This window comes from Canis lupus, chromosome 15 (genome assembly GCF_011100685.1).
Source record: "Canis lupus familiaris isolate Mischka breed German Shepherd chromosome 15, alternate assembly UU_Cfam_GSD_1.0, whole genome shotgun sequence".
Lineage (NCBI taxonomy): Eukaryota > Metazoa > Chordata > Mammalia > Carnivora > Canidae > Canis > Canis lupus.
Window position 1 is genome coordinate 24,644,563 of NC_049236.1, and position 18,335 is coordinate 24,662,897.

General features: G+C 36.2%; 1 protein-coding gene across 1 annotated transcript in view; it reads left to right on the plus strand.

Annotated features, from left to right (window-relative positions):
- The window catches only part of METTL25 (methyltransferase like 25), a 108,124-nt gene that overhangs the window by 24,931 nt on the left and 64,858 nt on the right, over nt 1-18,335 (plus strand). The window contains 2 exon segments of the mRNA XM_038558562.1: nt 7,789-8,385; nt 9,223-9,370. Of these exon segments, the coding sequence (XP_038414490.1) occupies nt 7,789-8,385; nt 9,223-9,370 (745 nt within the window).

The following is an 18,335-nucleotide window of genomic DNA, read 5'->3' on the forward strand; positions in this document are numbered from 1 at the left end:
ATGGATTCTTCCAGACTTGTGGAGAGTTTGAGGATGATTAGAAAACTATCACAACTTGGGTGAGGCATGCGGAGCCACTTGTGATAACATAGCTCTCTAGGGTAGAGGCTAGAGGCAAGAGCTAAGGAAATAACTTTCCACCTTTTCTTTCATGTATCATACTTAGCGGTACCTATCTGGATCAGTAACTGGCTTACTATTGGCATTGTTACTCAGCTGGAGTACAATTTAAACTACTGCCATACATATTTACATGGATGGATATTAGAAACATAAAATTGAGTGGAAAACTTAAACACTTTACAGAAGACTACATATTTTATTTTATTTTGTTTTTAAGATTTTATTTATTTATTCATGAGAGACACAGAGAGAGGCAGAGACATAGGCAGAGGGAGAAGCAGCTCCTTGCAGGAAACCTGATGTGGGAGCCTGATGGGGGACTTTAGCTCCGGGATCACGCCCAGAGCTGAAGGCAGATGCTCAACCACTGAGCCACCCAGGCATCCCAACTACATTTTATAATGCCATTTTTTAAAGCTTTAACGTAAAATAATGGCATATTCTTAATACAAAAAATGCATGCAAAACAACTATTACAGAAGCAAGGGAATTATGAACAGCAATTTGAGAATAGTTGTTATTTCTGGTCAAGGAAGCAGTGAGATGAGATATGGATGGAAAACATCGCTGTGTGCAGTGGAGTTAACTCACATTCTCATTCGTATGATGGCTGGTGGGTTCACTGTTATAGCAGATATTGTTGGATGTCTAACCCAGATATTCTTGGACATTTCATGGTGTGCCAGCCTGCCTTCTATCTGGCAATATTTGCATTTTCCCCTATGGATTTTGTCTGGCTGCCAAAGCAAAGCACTACTTATATACAAGTCCTGGGAATTAGTTTTTCCCTTTGAACATCCTTGAATTAATGATTGATGAAAGTTCAATACAGATACATCAGCTCCTTGACATTTCAGGTAGGATGATTCTGAGGTTTGTGTTCTACACTAGCTCCTAAAATGTTATCTTTCTTAATAGCGTACCTTTTATTGGGCTTCCTTTTTCTTTCTGCTTTTTTAGTTCTCTACTTCTCTCCCAAATAATTCACTTATACTTAAATCTTTGTTGTAGAATCTGCTCCGTGATAACCCAAACTAAGATAAGTGTGATTTTTTTTTGTTGTACTTCATAATTTTACATTTAGACTGCGTTCATTCTTTATTTGTATGGAATATTGCATAATAAATAACTTTAAATTCATACAGCAGATTATATCTAAAGTACAGAGAAAAAAATTTGTAATACTTTAATGTATCATGTTAGACCTGCTTTCAGGGAACTTTATTATAGCACTGAGGCTTGTTCCTTAGGGAATGAAATAATCTAAATTAAAGACTTACAAAGTTTTTCTCTCAAGACCACTTTATAGCAGTATTTGATTCTCACATTAGTAAGTTTAAAGTCTATTATATATGTACAACTTTTATGTTTAAAATGCAGATTTAGGGATCCCTGGGTGGCGCAGCGATTTGGCGCCTGCCTTTGGCCCAGGGCGCGATCCTGGAGACCCGGGATCGAATCCCACATCAGGCTCCCAGTGCATGGAGCCTGCTTCTCCCTCTGCCTATGTCTCTGCCTCTCTCTCTCTCTCTGTGACTATCATAAATAAATAAAAATTAAAAAAAAAGATAAATATTAAAAAATGCAGATTTAATAAATATAGATTTCATGAGGATAGATAGAAAACCAGATTCTGAAATACCTAATTTACTAGTGATCATAGACTCCAAAGAAGAAAACAAAACAATTCTTTTTTTTTTTTTTTGCCTCAGCCACATAGCTCTCTATATGCCAAAAATCTTTGCTTCTCTCACTCACATTACCAAGGCTTCTTAATTTTTATTTCTAAAATATGTTTGTTCATTCATTTAATAGGTATTTCATTAGTTCCTACCATGTGTCAGCACTATTATAGATACTGAGGATGCAGTAGTGAACAAAACTAATGATATCTTTGCCCTTACGGCATTTATATTCTAATAGGGAGAGATTAATAATAAAATGATTATAAGTATTTTTTGTATATGTTGATATACTTTAAAGAAAAAAAAATTAAAGTAAAGGAAGTAGCTAATTCAGAGATGGGAGATTAAAGTTTTTGATTAGGAAGGGAGGAATAAGTAAGAGGTAGATTCATTTGAGTTAAAGACCTCCTTCAGGAGGTAAGAAAGTTTCCCATTAGAATATCTGGACTAACAGCTTTTCAGATAGAAAGGTTAACATGCTCACTGGCCCTAGTAGGAGTATGCCTGGTGTGTTCTTGAAACAGCCTGAAAGCCAGATCAACGGCAGTGGAGAGAGCAAGGGCAAAGTAGTAGGAGCTGAGGTTGGAGCGGTAGAAGGCAGGTCATAAAGTTGTAGAGTCTTAGAAGCCATTGTGATATTTTGGGCTTTTATCCTGAATGAGATGAGAAGCCACTGAACACACCGGATCGCTCTGGTTGCTGTGCTGAGGACTGGTACGAAGCAGATATTTTCACTATCTTTGCACTTTTTAATCATAGTCTTTGTAGACATTCAAGCTGTTTTTTTCCAGAAATTGGCTCCTCCCTGAGCATGTGAAGAGGTTTCAGAGTTAAGGCAAAAATCCCAGTAACAAAGGAAGTTATTAGTAAGCAAGAGGTAAGATTAAAGAGCTGATGAGAGATTTTGCTAAGAGGAGTTGCTATGATCAGACTTTGTTTTGCTCTCCTGAGAGTAGATTTGAGGGAAAGGAGCAGGGGGACTATTGAGGAGGTTGCTGCAGTAAATCAGGCTTAGAGCAGGTTGTGAACATTATGGATTTGCTCGCATTTCACATGGAGGGTATGAGAGAAAGAAAGGAGTCATAATATCCACCTGGAAAGAAGTATGGAGATATTACTGACTACGATGGAGAATCTTATGGGAAGGGCAGGTTTTACAGGGAATATCAAGAACTTAGTTTTGAACACCTTAAATTTGAGATTCTTACTAGATACTCATGTGGAAATGTTTAGTAGACTGTTGCATATAGGAGTATGAAGTTCATGGGAGAATTTTGTACTGGAATTTTATAAATTTGAAAGTCATTAGCTTAGAATGGTGATTAGATCTCTAGGTTAGACAATAAAACATAACTCTTCTAGACTCTGAACTCTAGGAAACAAACTGAGGGTTGCTGGGGGAGAGGGGGAGGGATAATTGGGAGATGGGCACTAAGGAGGGCACTTAATGTGATGGGCACTAGATGTTATATGCAACCAATGAATCACTAAAGTCTACCTCTGAAACTGATTTTTAAAAAGATATTTTGAACTCCTTATTTAAAAACAAAACAAGGGACACTTGGGTGGCTCTGTGGTTGAGCGTCTGCCTTCAACCCAGGGCGTGATCCTGGAGTCCCAGGGTCGAGTCCCACATCAGGCTCCCTGCATGGAGCCTGCTTCTTCCTCTGCCTGTGTCTCTGCCTCTCTCTCTGTCTCTCATGAATAAATAAAATCTTAAAAAAAAAAAACCCTCATGTTGTAAACCTTAAATACAGTTTTTATTAAAAAAGGCAAACAAATATAAAAAAAAATATAACTCTTCTATATGAAGTTCATTACTGTACTAGTAGTGTTAAGAAATGTCAGCACTCTGTATAACAAGGTTTCTGTGGGAAGTCTCTTAAACAGAATTAGGAGACTAGGAAGATACCTCCCACCAGGCTTTGGACTGGAGAATCCTTTATTTTCAAATCCATAAGATGATCAGGAAGGAAAAGACTATTGTGAGTAAGGGGTAGGAGACCAGAATGGTAGAGATTTTGCTATTCAGACTAGATAGTTTGAAGGCAAAAAGTTGTATGGCTTCTGTTACTTGATTGCATAGAGGTTTTCGTTGTCTTGCTGCTACATACTCTACTAAAAGACCAATTTGAAGAGGGGTAAAAATCAACATGGATTAATAAAATAGAAGGATAAGTCAGCCCACAGATTTCCTAGGAAAAGTTGCCTACTAACAAAGATTTATTTTTTTTAATTTTTAATTTTTTTAAAGATTTTATTTATTTATTCATGAGAGACACAGAGAAAGAGGCAGAGACACAGGCAGAGGGAGAAGCAGGCTCCCTGCAGGGGATCCCCAGACCCCAGAATCATGGCCTGAGCCGAAGGCAGATGCTCAACCACTGAGCTACCCCAGGTGCCCCTGAAAAAGGTTATTAAATATAATATTGTGAAAACATGATTCTTAGAGTCTCTACAGCCATCTTAACAACTAGAGGTATTACAAATAAGATGTCCCCTGGGCTCTGTGTGGTTTGGCCTCTGAATGGTTCAGCCATTCTACTGCCAGATTTCATAAGTAAGGTGAATTTTCTTCCTTGTTCAAAACTTGATGTTCTATTACTTGCAGCCAGAATATTTTTGATTCACAAGTAGAATCACCATAAACAGTTAAATGAACAAGCTCAGTTACCTCTTGGTAAGAAAACATTGGTAGGAACAAATGTGCTGCTGCTTATAAGCAACCCACTGGTTGCTAACTTTAAGGTTGTCATCAGCATCAGTAAGTGTGTTTCCTAGAAGGAAAGGAATAGAGAGCTTTGCTTTCCCTGGAGATTCAGATAGGGAGGAACTGATTAATAGTTTCTACTGTATAGCCCTTGTATTCATGAGTCTGGGAATGGTATCTTCAGTTAGACTGTAATTCCTTAAAATTAAGGTATATATAATGCTTCTATATTTCCTATAACACCTAGCCCAGAGATGAACATAAAAAAGGGTAGAGGGAGTTCTTTGTAAGCTTATTTATGGGGATTATAAGGGAGTCTTACCTATGAGCTCCTTGAATTACAAGACCCTAAAATTTTTAAGGATTTAATTAATGGCATTACTTCAAATATAAAAATGTCTCCTTAATGGGCTCATACTTATATCAGAGTTTAACTGATTTTAGGATAGACATAGATTAGATACTGTTTTCTTGGAATAGTCTTGCTGTAATTTTTCATTTATTTCTTACGGAATGACATGGCAATAAAATAGCAATCTTGGTAATATTTTATTTCTCGTTTTTAGTTCTGTTGAGGTATAATTTACATAGTCACCAATTCTAGGTGTACATTTTGATGAATTTGGTGTGTGCAGTTGTGTGACCACCACCATATTCAAAAAATATTTGTCACCATAAAAAGTTTCCTTTTGCCCTTCTGTAAGATATTTCTTTTTCCACTCTCAGGTAACAACTGATCTGCTGGTAGTAGTTTTTTAATTTTGTTTTGTTTCGAAGTAAACTCTGCCCCCAACATAGGGCTCAAACTCATTACCCTGAGATCAAGAGTCATATATGCTACCGACTGAGCCAGCCTGGCACCCTTGACCTACTTGTAATTTTGAATTTCTGGAACATCATATAGATGGAATCAAATATATTGAGAACTTCTGTGTTCGAATTGTTTCCTTTAGCACATAACTCTTGAAAGTCATCAATGTTTTTGTATTTATTCTTTGTTTTTCTTTATGCAATGGTATGGCTATTACAATTTGTTTTGCCATTCACAGGTTGATGGACATCTGTGATGTTACCTTTTTTTTTTTTTAAGCTCCTATGAATATTCACATACAAGACTTTGTGTGGACATGTTTTCATTTATCTTCAGCAAATAGCCTACAATGGGATTTGTAGGTCATATAAAAGGTGTATATTTTAATTTTATGATGAGCCACACCATTGTTTTTCAAAGTGCCTGTACCACTTTACATTTGTGAATATATCATTATGATTTTAGTTTGCGTTTCCCTGATAGCTAGTGATGATGGGCATCTTTTCATGTTGGCCATTTGTATATCTTCTTTTATGAAGTGTGCATTCAAATATTTTGGCAAGTTTTAAGTTGTTTGTCTTATTATTGAGTTGTAAGAGTTCTTAAATATTTCAGATACAAATCATTGGTCAGATGTATGTTTTGCAAATACTTTTTTTTAACTATGTGTTTTAAATATCAAAAATTTGAATTTTAATAAAGTTCATTTTTTCAATTAGTTCTTTTGTAGTAGATACTTCTTTAAGTCCTACATAAGAAATCTTTGCCCCTCTCAATGTCACAAAGATGTTCTCATACTTTCTTCCAGATTTTAGTAGTTTTTATTATCACATTTAGATTTGGGATACACTTCTAATTAAGTTTTGTGTTTGCTGTGTGACAGGAAAAGTGCATTTTTTCCCCCCAGGGAGACATCCATTATACCAGCACCATTTGTTGAAAAGGTTATCTTCTCTATTGGATTACCTTAGCCATTTTGTTAAATATCAGTTGATTATATAAATGTTGGTCTATTTCTATATGCTGTTCTTTTCCATTGATTTATTTATGTATTTTTATACCAGCACTATGCTATCTTTGATTACTGTAGTTTTATTTATTTATTTTTTTGATTACTGTAGTTTTATATTAATTCCTGAATTAGGTTACATCTTCCAACCATTTTTTGCAAATATTTTATTTATTCATGAGAGAGAGAGAGAGACAGGCAGAGGGAGAAGCAGGCTCCCTGCAGGGGGCCCAATGCAGGACTCGACCCCGGGATCACACCTGGGCTGAAGGCAGGCGCCAAACTGCTGAGCCACCTGGGTGTCCCTTCCAACCTTATTCTTTTTCAAAAGTATTTTGATTATTCTAGGTATTCTGCCTTTTTGTATAAACTATAATATCTACTTCTAAATTTTTTAAAGAGACCTTGTTGGCATTTTGATTAGGATTGTGTTGAATCTGTAAGTCATTTCGGGGAAAATTGACATCTTCATTTTGAGTCTGCCATTTTGTGAACATGATGTATCTTTATTTAGATCTTTTAAATATTTTCTCTGCTTTTATAGTTTTCAGTGAATAGGCCATGCAGAACCTTCACTGAATTTATTCCTAGATATTCTATTTTTTTTTGCTATTTTAATTCAGTTGGTTTTAAATTTGTTTTCTAATTGTCGCCCTTTGCCGCTATATTGTGTACGTTCTGATGCTTCATTATTAATCTCTAATGATCCTGTATCCTGACACATTGCTAAATTCACTTGCTAGTTCTTTTAGTTTTGTATATTCCTTTAAATTTTCTGCATAGTCATGTCATCTATGAAGAAAGACAGTTTTATTTCCCATGTTTATATCTTTTACATCTTTTCCTTGACTTTTTATACTGTCTAGAACTTCTTTTAAAATGTTGAATGTAAATGATGAAAATGGTTGTTTTTTAATAGGAATCAAAAATTAAAAAAACAAACATAACAGGTTGTATAAATTATACAACCATTTCTTTACTTGCTTAAAATTTTTTTTAAGATTTTATTTTTATTTATTCATGAAAGACACGGAGAGAGAGGCAGAGACACAGGCAGAGGGAGAAGCAGGCCTCCTGCGGGGAGCCCAGTGTGGGACTCAATCCCAGGAAGCTGGGATCACGACCTGAACCAAAGGCAGATGCTTAATTACTGAGCCACCCAAGTGCCCCTTAAATTTTTTTTAAAAAGATTTTATTTATTTGAGAGAGAGAGGAGGGAGCGTGTGCACAAGCTGGAGGGAGGAGCAGAGGAAGAAGCAGACTCCCCAGTCAGCAGGGAGCCTGAAGTGAGAGTCCCGGGACTCTCAGATCATGACCTGAGCTGAAGGCAAGATGCTTAACCAACTGAGCCACCTAGGTGCCCCTACTTGGTTTTTAAAAAGGTACTAAAGATGCTTTCTGTTCTCATCTGACTAAAATCCTTTAATTCATTCTGTTTTTCTTACTTTAGGTAATTGACCTGGGTTCTGGGAAAGGCTACCTAAGCTCTTTTTTGTCCTTGAAGTATGGCTTAAAAGTTTATGGAATTGATTCATCAAATACCAATACTCATGGAGCTGAGGAGAGAAACAGGAAATTGAAGAAACATTGGAAAGCCTACCATACTCGGTCAAAATTAGATGCTAATGGACTGGCATTAAAAATGGCAAAAGAAAGGAAAGTGCAAGATGAAATTAAATATAAAGTAGATATTGAGGGACAATGTAACAGCAGTCCTGCGAATCAAGAAAAGATGTCTACTTCAGATTTTTTGCCGGATTTTTCGGATTCTGTAATTTCTAACATTAGAGCACAAATGGAAAACCTACACGTGTATTCACATCGAGAAGAAAACTTGTGTTTTGAAAATGCCTTTTCTCTTATAGACCTTTTGCCTATTAATGCTGTAGAACCTACTTCATTTCAAACACCTAAGAGAAAAATGTCTGAAGCAAATAAAGAGAGAAGAAAAATGACATCAAAGTCAAATGAATCAAATATATATTCACCTTTAACATCTTTTATCACTGCTGATTCGGAACTGCATGATATTATTAAAGATCTGGAGGTTATTTCACTTTTGAATTCCTTAATTTCATTTTTAAAAACGCTCTAAGACATAGAATTAAATCTTAATAGTAAGCTTACTTGACTTAATCTTATTTGGTTACATTAATCTAAAGGACCAAGAAATATGATCAGAGGCTATATGCAAACTATTACAAGAATCTGTCTAATATAAGATTAGTTGGAAGAATGTTCTCTGAGTCCTTGAAATCATTCTGAGTCCTTGAAATATTAAGATCTTTGACTGCATGTATGTGCCCACACATTCTGTACACACATTCTTTATGTGTGTACATTTGAAACAAAAAATTTTTCCTGAATTTCATATTGCCATATTTGATATAGTGAATAAACTATACTCTTGGTGTTGGAGTAGAAATGCCAAGTTAGCACCACCTATTCTCTATGACAACATTTTATAAGTTTTGGTAGGCAGTTTGTGAAGAACTTAATAAAAATATTGAAGAAGCTGTAAATGTGTCTCAGTTCACAAATTTGTCCTAATGTAAGCTTCATTTGATTGTCCAGTCTTTAATATGGGCTAGTTGTTAAGCAGATATTAGTTGCAAAAGATATCAGAGAAAATTCAAATGGATAAGTAACTAAAAACATTAGAAAATAAACTCAAGAGTGTGTTAGTTATGATAAAAGATCACAGTCATTTTGCCTATAAAGGAAATAATTATTCATTTAAAAACATACACTACTTTCTAGGTAGACTGTGATCATTTTTAAAAGCCCCATACATTCTAATGAACATTTAAAATCTTCACCTGAAATTTTTTTTAGCCTTCCTCTTACTAATTCCAAAATTTATTTTTTCTTTTCATTTTTAAAGGATTGTTTGATGGTAGGTTTGCATACTTGCGGTGATCTTGCTCCAAATACTCTGCGAATATTTGCTTCCAAATCTGAAATCAAGGGAGTTTGCAGTGTGGGTTGTTGCTACCACCTCTTATCTGAAGAGTTTGAAAACCCGCATAAAGGTACAGAGTTTTCTATACCTCCTAATTATATTTATTTGAGCATAATGACTGCTTTCTGTCTCTCCTTTTTTTTTTATTGTTTGCAATAACATTTTGAATTCACATTTACGCATTTTATTATATCATCTTACGCATTTTATTATAGTTTTTTGTTCATGAAAAGGTCTTAATGAATGCTAAACACTGCAAATATTTAAAATTTTTATAGGTACATTTGAGAACTTCTGTTTAAAAACACTTGTATGATATACATTTACTTAAATAGTGAAGCATAGTTATTTTGAGATGAATATAGAGTTGCAAAGTTTGCTTTATATTTAAAGCCTCTGTTTTGTAAGCTGTATTGATATTTGTCATAAAAAAAAGTTCCTTACTGTATTTTGAAGAGTCAACGTACTCTGATTTTAACAATCTGCATAACAGCAGTTGCATCAAGATAATATTCAGGGATCCTTGGGTAGCTCAGTGGTTTAGCGCTGCCTTCTTTGCCCTGGGGCGTGATCCTGGAGTCTCAGGATCAGGTCCCACATCAGGCTTCCTGCATGGATCCTGCTTCTCCCTCTGCTGTGTCTCTGCCTGTGTCTCTCTCTCTGTCTCTCATGAATAAATAACTAAAACCTTAAAAAAAATAATATTCAAACCGTTCCCTGGACTGAGAAGGTACCTGAAGGGTACAGTACAAAGTACTTAGGTAGGACTTGAAGCATCTCGTAGCCCTTCTTCAGAGCCGCTCCCGAAACACCTATGTCTAATCCATTTTATATGCTCTTTCTGTAAGATGTAGTTTCAAAAGCACTGGTTCAGATTAGCTGGTTATTTAGTCTATTAACATTAGCAGTTCTCTTTTCTATTAGTATAATGGATTCTTTATCAACATGCACCATCTTGTTAAGAATTTTACATCAGGGACATGTGTGGATATGGATGGTATTGTATGCTCTTCTCAGTTTTAAAACCCGGGTGAAGATGAAATTGTAATTATTTTTCATTCAGTCATGTCCAAGAGGTAAAAATTGTGATTGTATAATTCTACTGAAATTTGACTGGATGAAACAGAGGTCATCCTTAAAACTGACAAAGATTTTTGTGAAATAAAAGTCCATTGAATTTGAATTCTTTTGTGTGTCTTAAAAAGTATCTTTTAGGAAAAGGTGCACAAAAGTAAAGTTGTGAATAAATAGAGATACACACAGAGAAGGCAAATTGGCAAAAAGTTAACAACAGTTTGGTTTACATGGAGAATATATATATTTGTTATGCCATTATTTCCAACCTGTCTCTGAGTACAAAAATTTTCTAGTAGAAATTTGGGGAAAAAAGTAAGCCCAAAAATAGAAAAAAAAAAAAAAGTAACCAAAATATATACAGAAGTATTTTACATTATCTTACAGTCTTGTACATCTTTCCTAAAAGATGAAGAATAACCTTCTATACAATCACAGTTGTACCATTTTAAAAATATTAGGTGAGTAGTGTTTTCCTGCATCAGCAAGAGATTTTATGTAGGGGAGGTTTGGTTTGTAATTCAGCAGCTTCCTATTCTGTGGGTACAGTGAAATGGGTTTTTTAAAATATAATTGGCTTATTTAGAGTAGGTGTAGATGCTTGGTGTATTCTTCAGTTCAGAAGTATTGTCCTCTACAGTGTAAGATCTTTAATTTCAGCTGTCTTTTTCTCTCATTCATTTTATCATCATCATACTCCCAGAGATGCCTTCCCCTTCCAAAGGACTTCCCTTGCCTCTGCAGGCAGTACTGTTTTAGGACTGCCATCTCTGGTCCTACTGGACCTTTGCAACCATTGCTGTGTATCATCAGGTCTCAGACCTAGTCTCAGTATTTCTCACCAGCCATGGGATCCTCTTTTTTGACTTTGTACTCTATTCTAATACCCATTTTTCCACACCTGATTTTCCCTCTGGAATGATCCTCTCAGCTGGTTCTGCTAGTTTAGGATGTTTATTTACTAACTTACATTTAAATCAAAATTTGTAGTGTAGTTGTGGCTTATGAATAGTTTTCTTTATTCTATGTCTGGTTTTTGTCAAACATGTAATGAAATTCAGATTTAAGGGACTCATTATTTTATGGCAACCAGGAAGTACCATTGGTACATTTTTTATCATGTCTAGTTCTCTAAATCTATTCCTAAAGGGTTTGGTAAAAGCCATTTGCCAGGGTAGAAAAAAAAATTAAGAGAATGCATACTCACTCGTTTGTCTATCCATTTTATTTTATTTATTTATTTTATTTATTTATGAGAGAGAGGGAGAGAGGCAGAGACATAGGAGGAGGGAGAAGCAGGCTCCATGCCGGGAGCCCGACGTGGGACTCGATCCCGGGACTCCAGGATCGCGCCCTGGGCCGAAGGCGGGCGCTAAGCCACTGAGCCACCCAGGGATCGCCAAATCTATCCATTTTGTATTAGCCTTTAGGTACTTTTCTTTTTTAAGATTTATTTATTTTAGAGCACGTATGAACAAAGGGAGGGGCAGGCAGAGGGAAAGGGGGAGCGAGAATCCTCAAGCAGACTCCTTCCTGAGTGTGGAGCCCCACACTGGCTCCGTCCCAGGCTCCAAGATCATGACCTGAGCCAAAATCAAGAGTCAGCCGCCCAACCAACTGAGCTACCCAGGTACCCCTAGGTACCTTTTCTAAGAGATTATTGCATTAAACTATTGACAAGTGTTTATTGACCATGTATTTGAACAAAAATGAAAAATATACTTGATTAGGGCATGTTCAGTGGAGAAGTCTTTGAAGAATCTGAAAGGAGAGGGAAGATAGTAGCATCTGCATCTTCAGTCATTCCTGCTTCTTTCCTGCCATGGAAAGAGCTGATATGTTTATGAGTCTTTAGAGTGTAGGTACTGGTTCTTGGTCACTTTTGTATCTTTAGATACTAAGCACATTGCCTCAAACATGATGCCTAGAGATCAGTGTTTGTATAATGTGTGTATAATGTGTGTTGAATAGATAATTTAGAACAAGTGACTAGCAGTAGAAAAAAAAATCACTATCACTGTAATGGCAGCTGCATTTCTTTCTTTCTCTCTCTCTTTCTTTTCTTTCTTTCTTTTTTTTGAGATTTTTAAAATTTATTCATAAGAGACACAGAGAGAGAGGCAGTGACAGAGGAAGAGGAAAAGGCAGGCTCCCCATGGGGAGACTGATGTGGGACTCGATCCCAGGACCCCGGGATCACGGCCTGAGCCAAAGGCAGATGCTCAACCACTGAGCCATCTAGGTGTCCTGACAGCTGCATTTCATACTGGTAGGAGACAATATGATTGAATAAACATTTCTTGACTAGTTACTATTTTCAAGGCTTGGTACTTGGTACTTCATGTATAGTAGAGATGAGGAGAGGCTCATAAAAAGTCAGTACTTTGGAAAAAAGTAAAAAACTCAAATAGATGCCAAGCAGAGTTCAGTTCAGTTCAACATTCATTGAATGCCAGCTGTGTTCCATAGTGTGCTAAGCAGTGATGATATTAAAATGTATGAGATACCATGTTCACCCTCAAGAGATTAAAAAAATAGCCCTTAATCCTAGGAACCAGAGAGTCCCTGTTAGTAACTTAATTTGCAAAAAATCAACATAGAAAATTCAAATAATATAGAAAGATATTAAAAATAAAAATAAAGTCTCCCGACCCATATTTTTGCTTTCTTGTTTGATTTTCCAGAAAAGATCATGTGTACACATATGTACACACTTCATGTTCTTCTATTTTAGGGAACCAGAAGATAAACAATTCATTTTTTCACTTAATATATTGTAATCTTTTCATATCTGTACATACAGTGTTGCCTTGTTCTTTTAAGTGACTCCAAGGGATTTCATATGCTATTTTTTATAAAATATGGGAAGAGTGTTTCCCTGAATTTCCTAATCCTCCAACATTAGTTTCAAAAGAGTGTAGTAAGTGCTTATAAGACAGAAATTTATACCTGTGGATCTTATACCAGAATAACACGTAGCTCAGTCTGTGATGGGGGAGTGAGAGTTGAGGTTATGCTCCCAGCGTGGTGAATACCCTCTGTGACTTAAAAGATCAGTAGGAGTTAATCAGACAAAGTGAGAAGGATATTACAAACAGTAAACAAAGGCATAGGGTGATGAGTGTTCACAATCAGGTTTCCTTCTCTTTGCTTTCCACAGTCACTGTTTCTCTTTTCTCCCATCCTTTTTTTCCTTATGTCTTTCTCAGAAGCAGTGATAATAATCCTCATGGTCATTTCAGTGAGTAAAAAAGCAGCTTTAAGAGAGAATGACGCCTCCATTTTCGGATTTCAGTTTACCTAAAAGTCATTTCGCCAGAATCTCTCTTTGGTTCTTTTAGTTTATTTATTTAGTACCTAATTATTCATAAAATAATCCTTGAGTCTTCTGGGAAAATTAGGTAAACCAGACAACTACATATCTTCACACTCTGGAAATGGAAGTCTCTCAGTTAACAGATCTCAAGCTTTTGGTCTTGGATCCTCTGCTTCTCTAGTGTGGAAGTTAACCACTGTTCAGTGAGTGAATAGGACATTTTTGGCTCCAGGATTTAGACAAGAAAAAGTGTTGGGAAGCTTTATAACAACACTGACTGGCAGCTACAGACTCATTTTCCCTCCTTTTAGGCAGGATTAATTCAAGGAAAGACTTTCCTATCAAAAGATATCTTGAGAATCACTGAGGTTATCAGGTAAACAATACTAGGCTTAACTGACAAAAGCTAATAGTGGTACCTTAGTACTGCTTGCTTTCCTTATGCATATCTGAAACAAACAGAAGATTGTGAGTTTTCCTTGTCAGGAAAGCAAAGAATAAGCAGAAAGTGACAGGACTGGGTGTTATGATGAAGTAGGTAGAAATGTATACAATAGGAGTACCTTCAAATACTTTGGAGGTCGAGAAGAGAGGTGGAAAGCCAAGAGACAGGAGAAAAATATAGAAAAATAAGTGATAGGAGCAACAAAAACAGCCTTTATTTGTGTTACAGTTTTGCCTAGCTTTGGACTGTCACATTTTCTCATCTCAAAAGCCAGATGGCAAAGGTAACTTACCCCCTTCTCTTTTTCCCAGGTCTTATCTCCATTTTCTTGCCTTATCTTGGCTATAGCAAAAGGAAAAGATGAGAGCTATCTCCTGCAATTTTTATAACAGTATCTCTAGATTCTGGCTGCCCAGCTAGATCAAATATGGCACTTTCAGTATATAGATGCCAGGGACCTGCTTCTGAACTTCTGAATTACAATCTCTATGAATAGCACTTAAATATAAATATTTTTAAGAAGCTCTATAAGTAATTCTGATGAACAGCATGCTTGAAAACAGGATATTTATTATGATTCCATAAGGGGACATAACAGAGTTCTAAAAGATGACTTGTAGAAATATATTCAAGATTTATTTATAGTCATTTCAGTCTTTCCCATGTGTAGACTTAGAGAGTCTACTGACATGCCAGTTTGCAGATCCAATTCAGAGACTGGACCCAAAAGCACCCAAGAGGGTGTATCAAAGTACAGAATGCAGAGTGCTGGAGTAATTAGCCAAAAAAATGTCCTTGAGGTGTGGAGCTCATAATAAAACCTGGGGAAAACCAAACATAGAGGGCAGGATACCATGTCATGAATGCATAATAAACTTGCTAGAATAGACAAAATCAAGGGGAAAAAGATAGGAAAGCAGAAGAATGTCCAAGATAATTATGAATATTACTAGAATTTTGATAGTTTAACTTTGTTGAAGAACTGTGTGTGTGTGTGTGTGTGTGTGTGTGTGAGTGAAGGCAGACAACAACAGTTTGTTATGGACTATATAGCTGTAACTATTTGGATAGATAAAATATGAATATAGTCTCATTTTGTATATACAGTGTATACTATGTAGTTCTCATTTCCCTTACCAAAGTAAAAATCCATCACTATACAGTTTGATCATTATATTAAACTAACTTATAGGGCAAGAGGTTTGCATGCATAAGGTTAGCCTATTTCCTGTCATATATCTAGCACTTGGGTTCCATGGAATTATATCTCTGAATGGTCAAGTGTGTCATGTGTCTCTCTCTTCATATCTTATACACCTGCCCCTCACCCTCACTTTGTTTGCACAGCTGTTTTTAAGTTTAAATTGGGGCATGGTAGCCCTTTGGGATGTAAATTTGAGTTATTAATAGTCCAACGTAGTATAGTAGGAAAGTCTGGTATGTACACTGCAACTTTTTATGATGATATGTACTATGTAAACAATATGTGTTTTACATGATATGTTTACCCAGTATGCTGTGGTAGACCATGGAGGTGGTCCGCCATGAATGTCAATTTTCAAAAATACCTCAAAGCTCTCTGAGTCATCATGAATACTGAAGTTATACCATATGTTTTAAGAACTGCTTTTAAATATTTATACATTATGAGCCAGTAGTTCCTAGGAGAACAAGAAATACCAGGAACAATTTTATTTTAGTGCTTTGTAGAACACGTATATTTTCCCAAGCTTGAATTGTTGCAGCCTTTTGTTTTAATACTGATTATTATTGTCATAATTAATTTGAAATGCTTTATTACTTTTCCCCCTCAAAGTTGGAGAGAGAAATTCTTTTGGTTGTTTTCCTGTAAATGTAGAAAAGTGCTATAAGGAAATACTACCTAATATTTACCTATTACCTGTCTAGATCCATATATCTCTTCCTCCTTGCTAACTAAACTATCATTTTGTTAAGGTATCAGTCTTTAGGAAGATTGTGTCCTTTTATAGCCTTAGAAATAAATTACTTTCTTTTTTATTTTTTAAAGTAATCTCTACACCCACAACCCTGAGATCAAGAGTCAAATGCTCATCCCACTGAACCAGCCAGGCGCCCAAGAAATAGATGACTTTCAATCTCAGTTAATTATGGTAGTTTTATTTATTTAGGAATGGATATGAGACACAGTTCTTACCAATGAAGCAGGAGGAGCGTATCTCCTAGGGGGTTTCCTAGGAAAATTTTAATTTTTTCCTTAAAACTGAGCTCAAGGCAGGAAATCCCTTTTTTTTTTTTTTTTTTTTTTGGTCTCTGAACTTGGTCATTTGTGTGTATTTGTTCAGCTTAACAGATGTATCTCTCTATATCTGCCTGTTATATATACTGTCAGAAATTGGTGTTAATGCTCTGAGTCCTTCAGGCCCAGTCTGAGGGACAAAAGATAATTTTATATTTCCTCTAAGTTTATACAATCATTATAGATGCTTAGGAATACAGAAAGAGTAGAGAAAGATCTAGGACCCTGAAAAGTCACATCAGGCTGTTTTATAAAACTTCTTCCGTGGCGTTGGTAGAAAGCCCCTACTGGGAGTACCTCTTGCCAGGGGCCTAGATTTGTGCTTGGTCTTTCCTCACCCCATCCCCAGCTCAGTGCCCAGCAGTCTTCTAGTATGGATAGTGCATTCCAACAACTGTAGATTTGCAGATCACATGAACGGTGTAACCTTTGAAAGCCTGCAGTATACCTTCATGTTTACTCCATGCCTTACTGTGTTACAGGGTATTAAGGTGATTCTCCCATAGGTTCCTCCATTTATTTTTGTTTTGTTTTTAACCAGAGGAGGGCTGTAGATAGTCTTTTAGTGGCATATTTCAATCTGGTTCTGCCATTTCTATATCCAATGGTAATATTTCAAGGGCACATGATTCCTCTCGTATTGTAGATTCTCTGTTTATGTCACCAGTAGGAACTTAAAGGAAGCTAGATACTTATATAGTCGTCTTCACTGTCTTGAGATGAACTATTGATGTGACTGCTTTAAATTTAGAGGTACTTTACTGGGAAAGTTATCTGGAGGGTTTTATTTTTCCTGTTTTTTTTTTTGTTTTAATTTTTTTTAGATATCTGGAGGTTAAAAAAAAAACGTTGAGCATATCATTTGAAAATGTAGCATACTGCTTAAAAATAAGTTTATCTTTTTCTAGAGATCTTTCAGATACACGGTATATGGTATTAACTACTCTTAAGATGGGCAGCACCCGTGGCGCAGCAGTTTAGTGCTGCCTGTGGCCCCGGGGCGTGATCCTGGAGACCCTGGATCAAGTCCCACATCAGGCTGTCTGTATGATGCCTGCTTCTCCCTCTGCCTGTGTCTCTGCCTCTCTCTCTCTCTCTCTCTCTCTCTGTCTCTATGAATAAATAAATAAAATCTTTAAAAAAAATACTCTTAAGACAATATTAGCTGGTTAATAACAGCATTAAACCATACATTGTATCATACAGAAAGGTATGACTAGTTTCTTTGTCATGGTAATAGAAGTGAATTATTCCCCTCATTGCAGCAGTACATAGAATTGCTGTCTTTTCAGTAAAGACTCGACAATATATATTTTCTGACACATATAATATGTATTTTACTAAACAAATCTTTTTGCCTAGTATAGTCTTTTAATACTGGAAGTTTGAGGGATGTAGAGGAATAAGGCATGGTTTCTCTTTTCAAAACAACATGTATTTGACTTTTATTTCTAGCAGTGTGGGAGATGTGATTTTTCCGAGAAACGATCCTACTGTAGTTCAGCTAGCTTTTGGCTAAACTAGAACATGCAAATTTTTTAAAGCATTGCTGAATCCACAAAAAGTAAGGGAAATCTCTATGATTCAAGAAAAATCAAAACCTAAAAGTTAGGGATGCTTGGGTAGCTCAGTGGTTGAGCCTCTGCCTTTGGCTCGAGGTGTGATCCTGGGATTGAGTCTCACATCAGATCAGGCTCCCTGCAGAGAGGCCTGCTTCTCCCTCTGCCTGTCTCTGCCTCTCTCTGTGTGTGTCTCATGAATAAATGAATAAAATCTTAAAAAACAACAATTTAAGGTTAAAAGGAGAGATGAGGAAGAGGAGTTGAAACCAGAGCCTGGAACTGAAGCCATAAGGTAGCAGACAGTGTTGTCCTGAGGCAGATGCTTCCCACAGTGGGATCTAGAGAGTAATATTAGGCCTC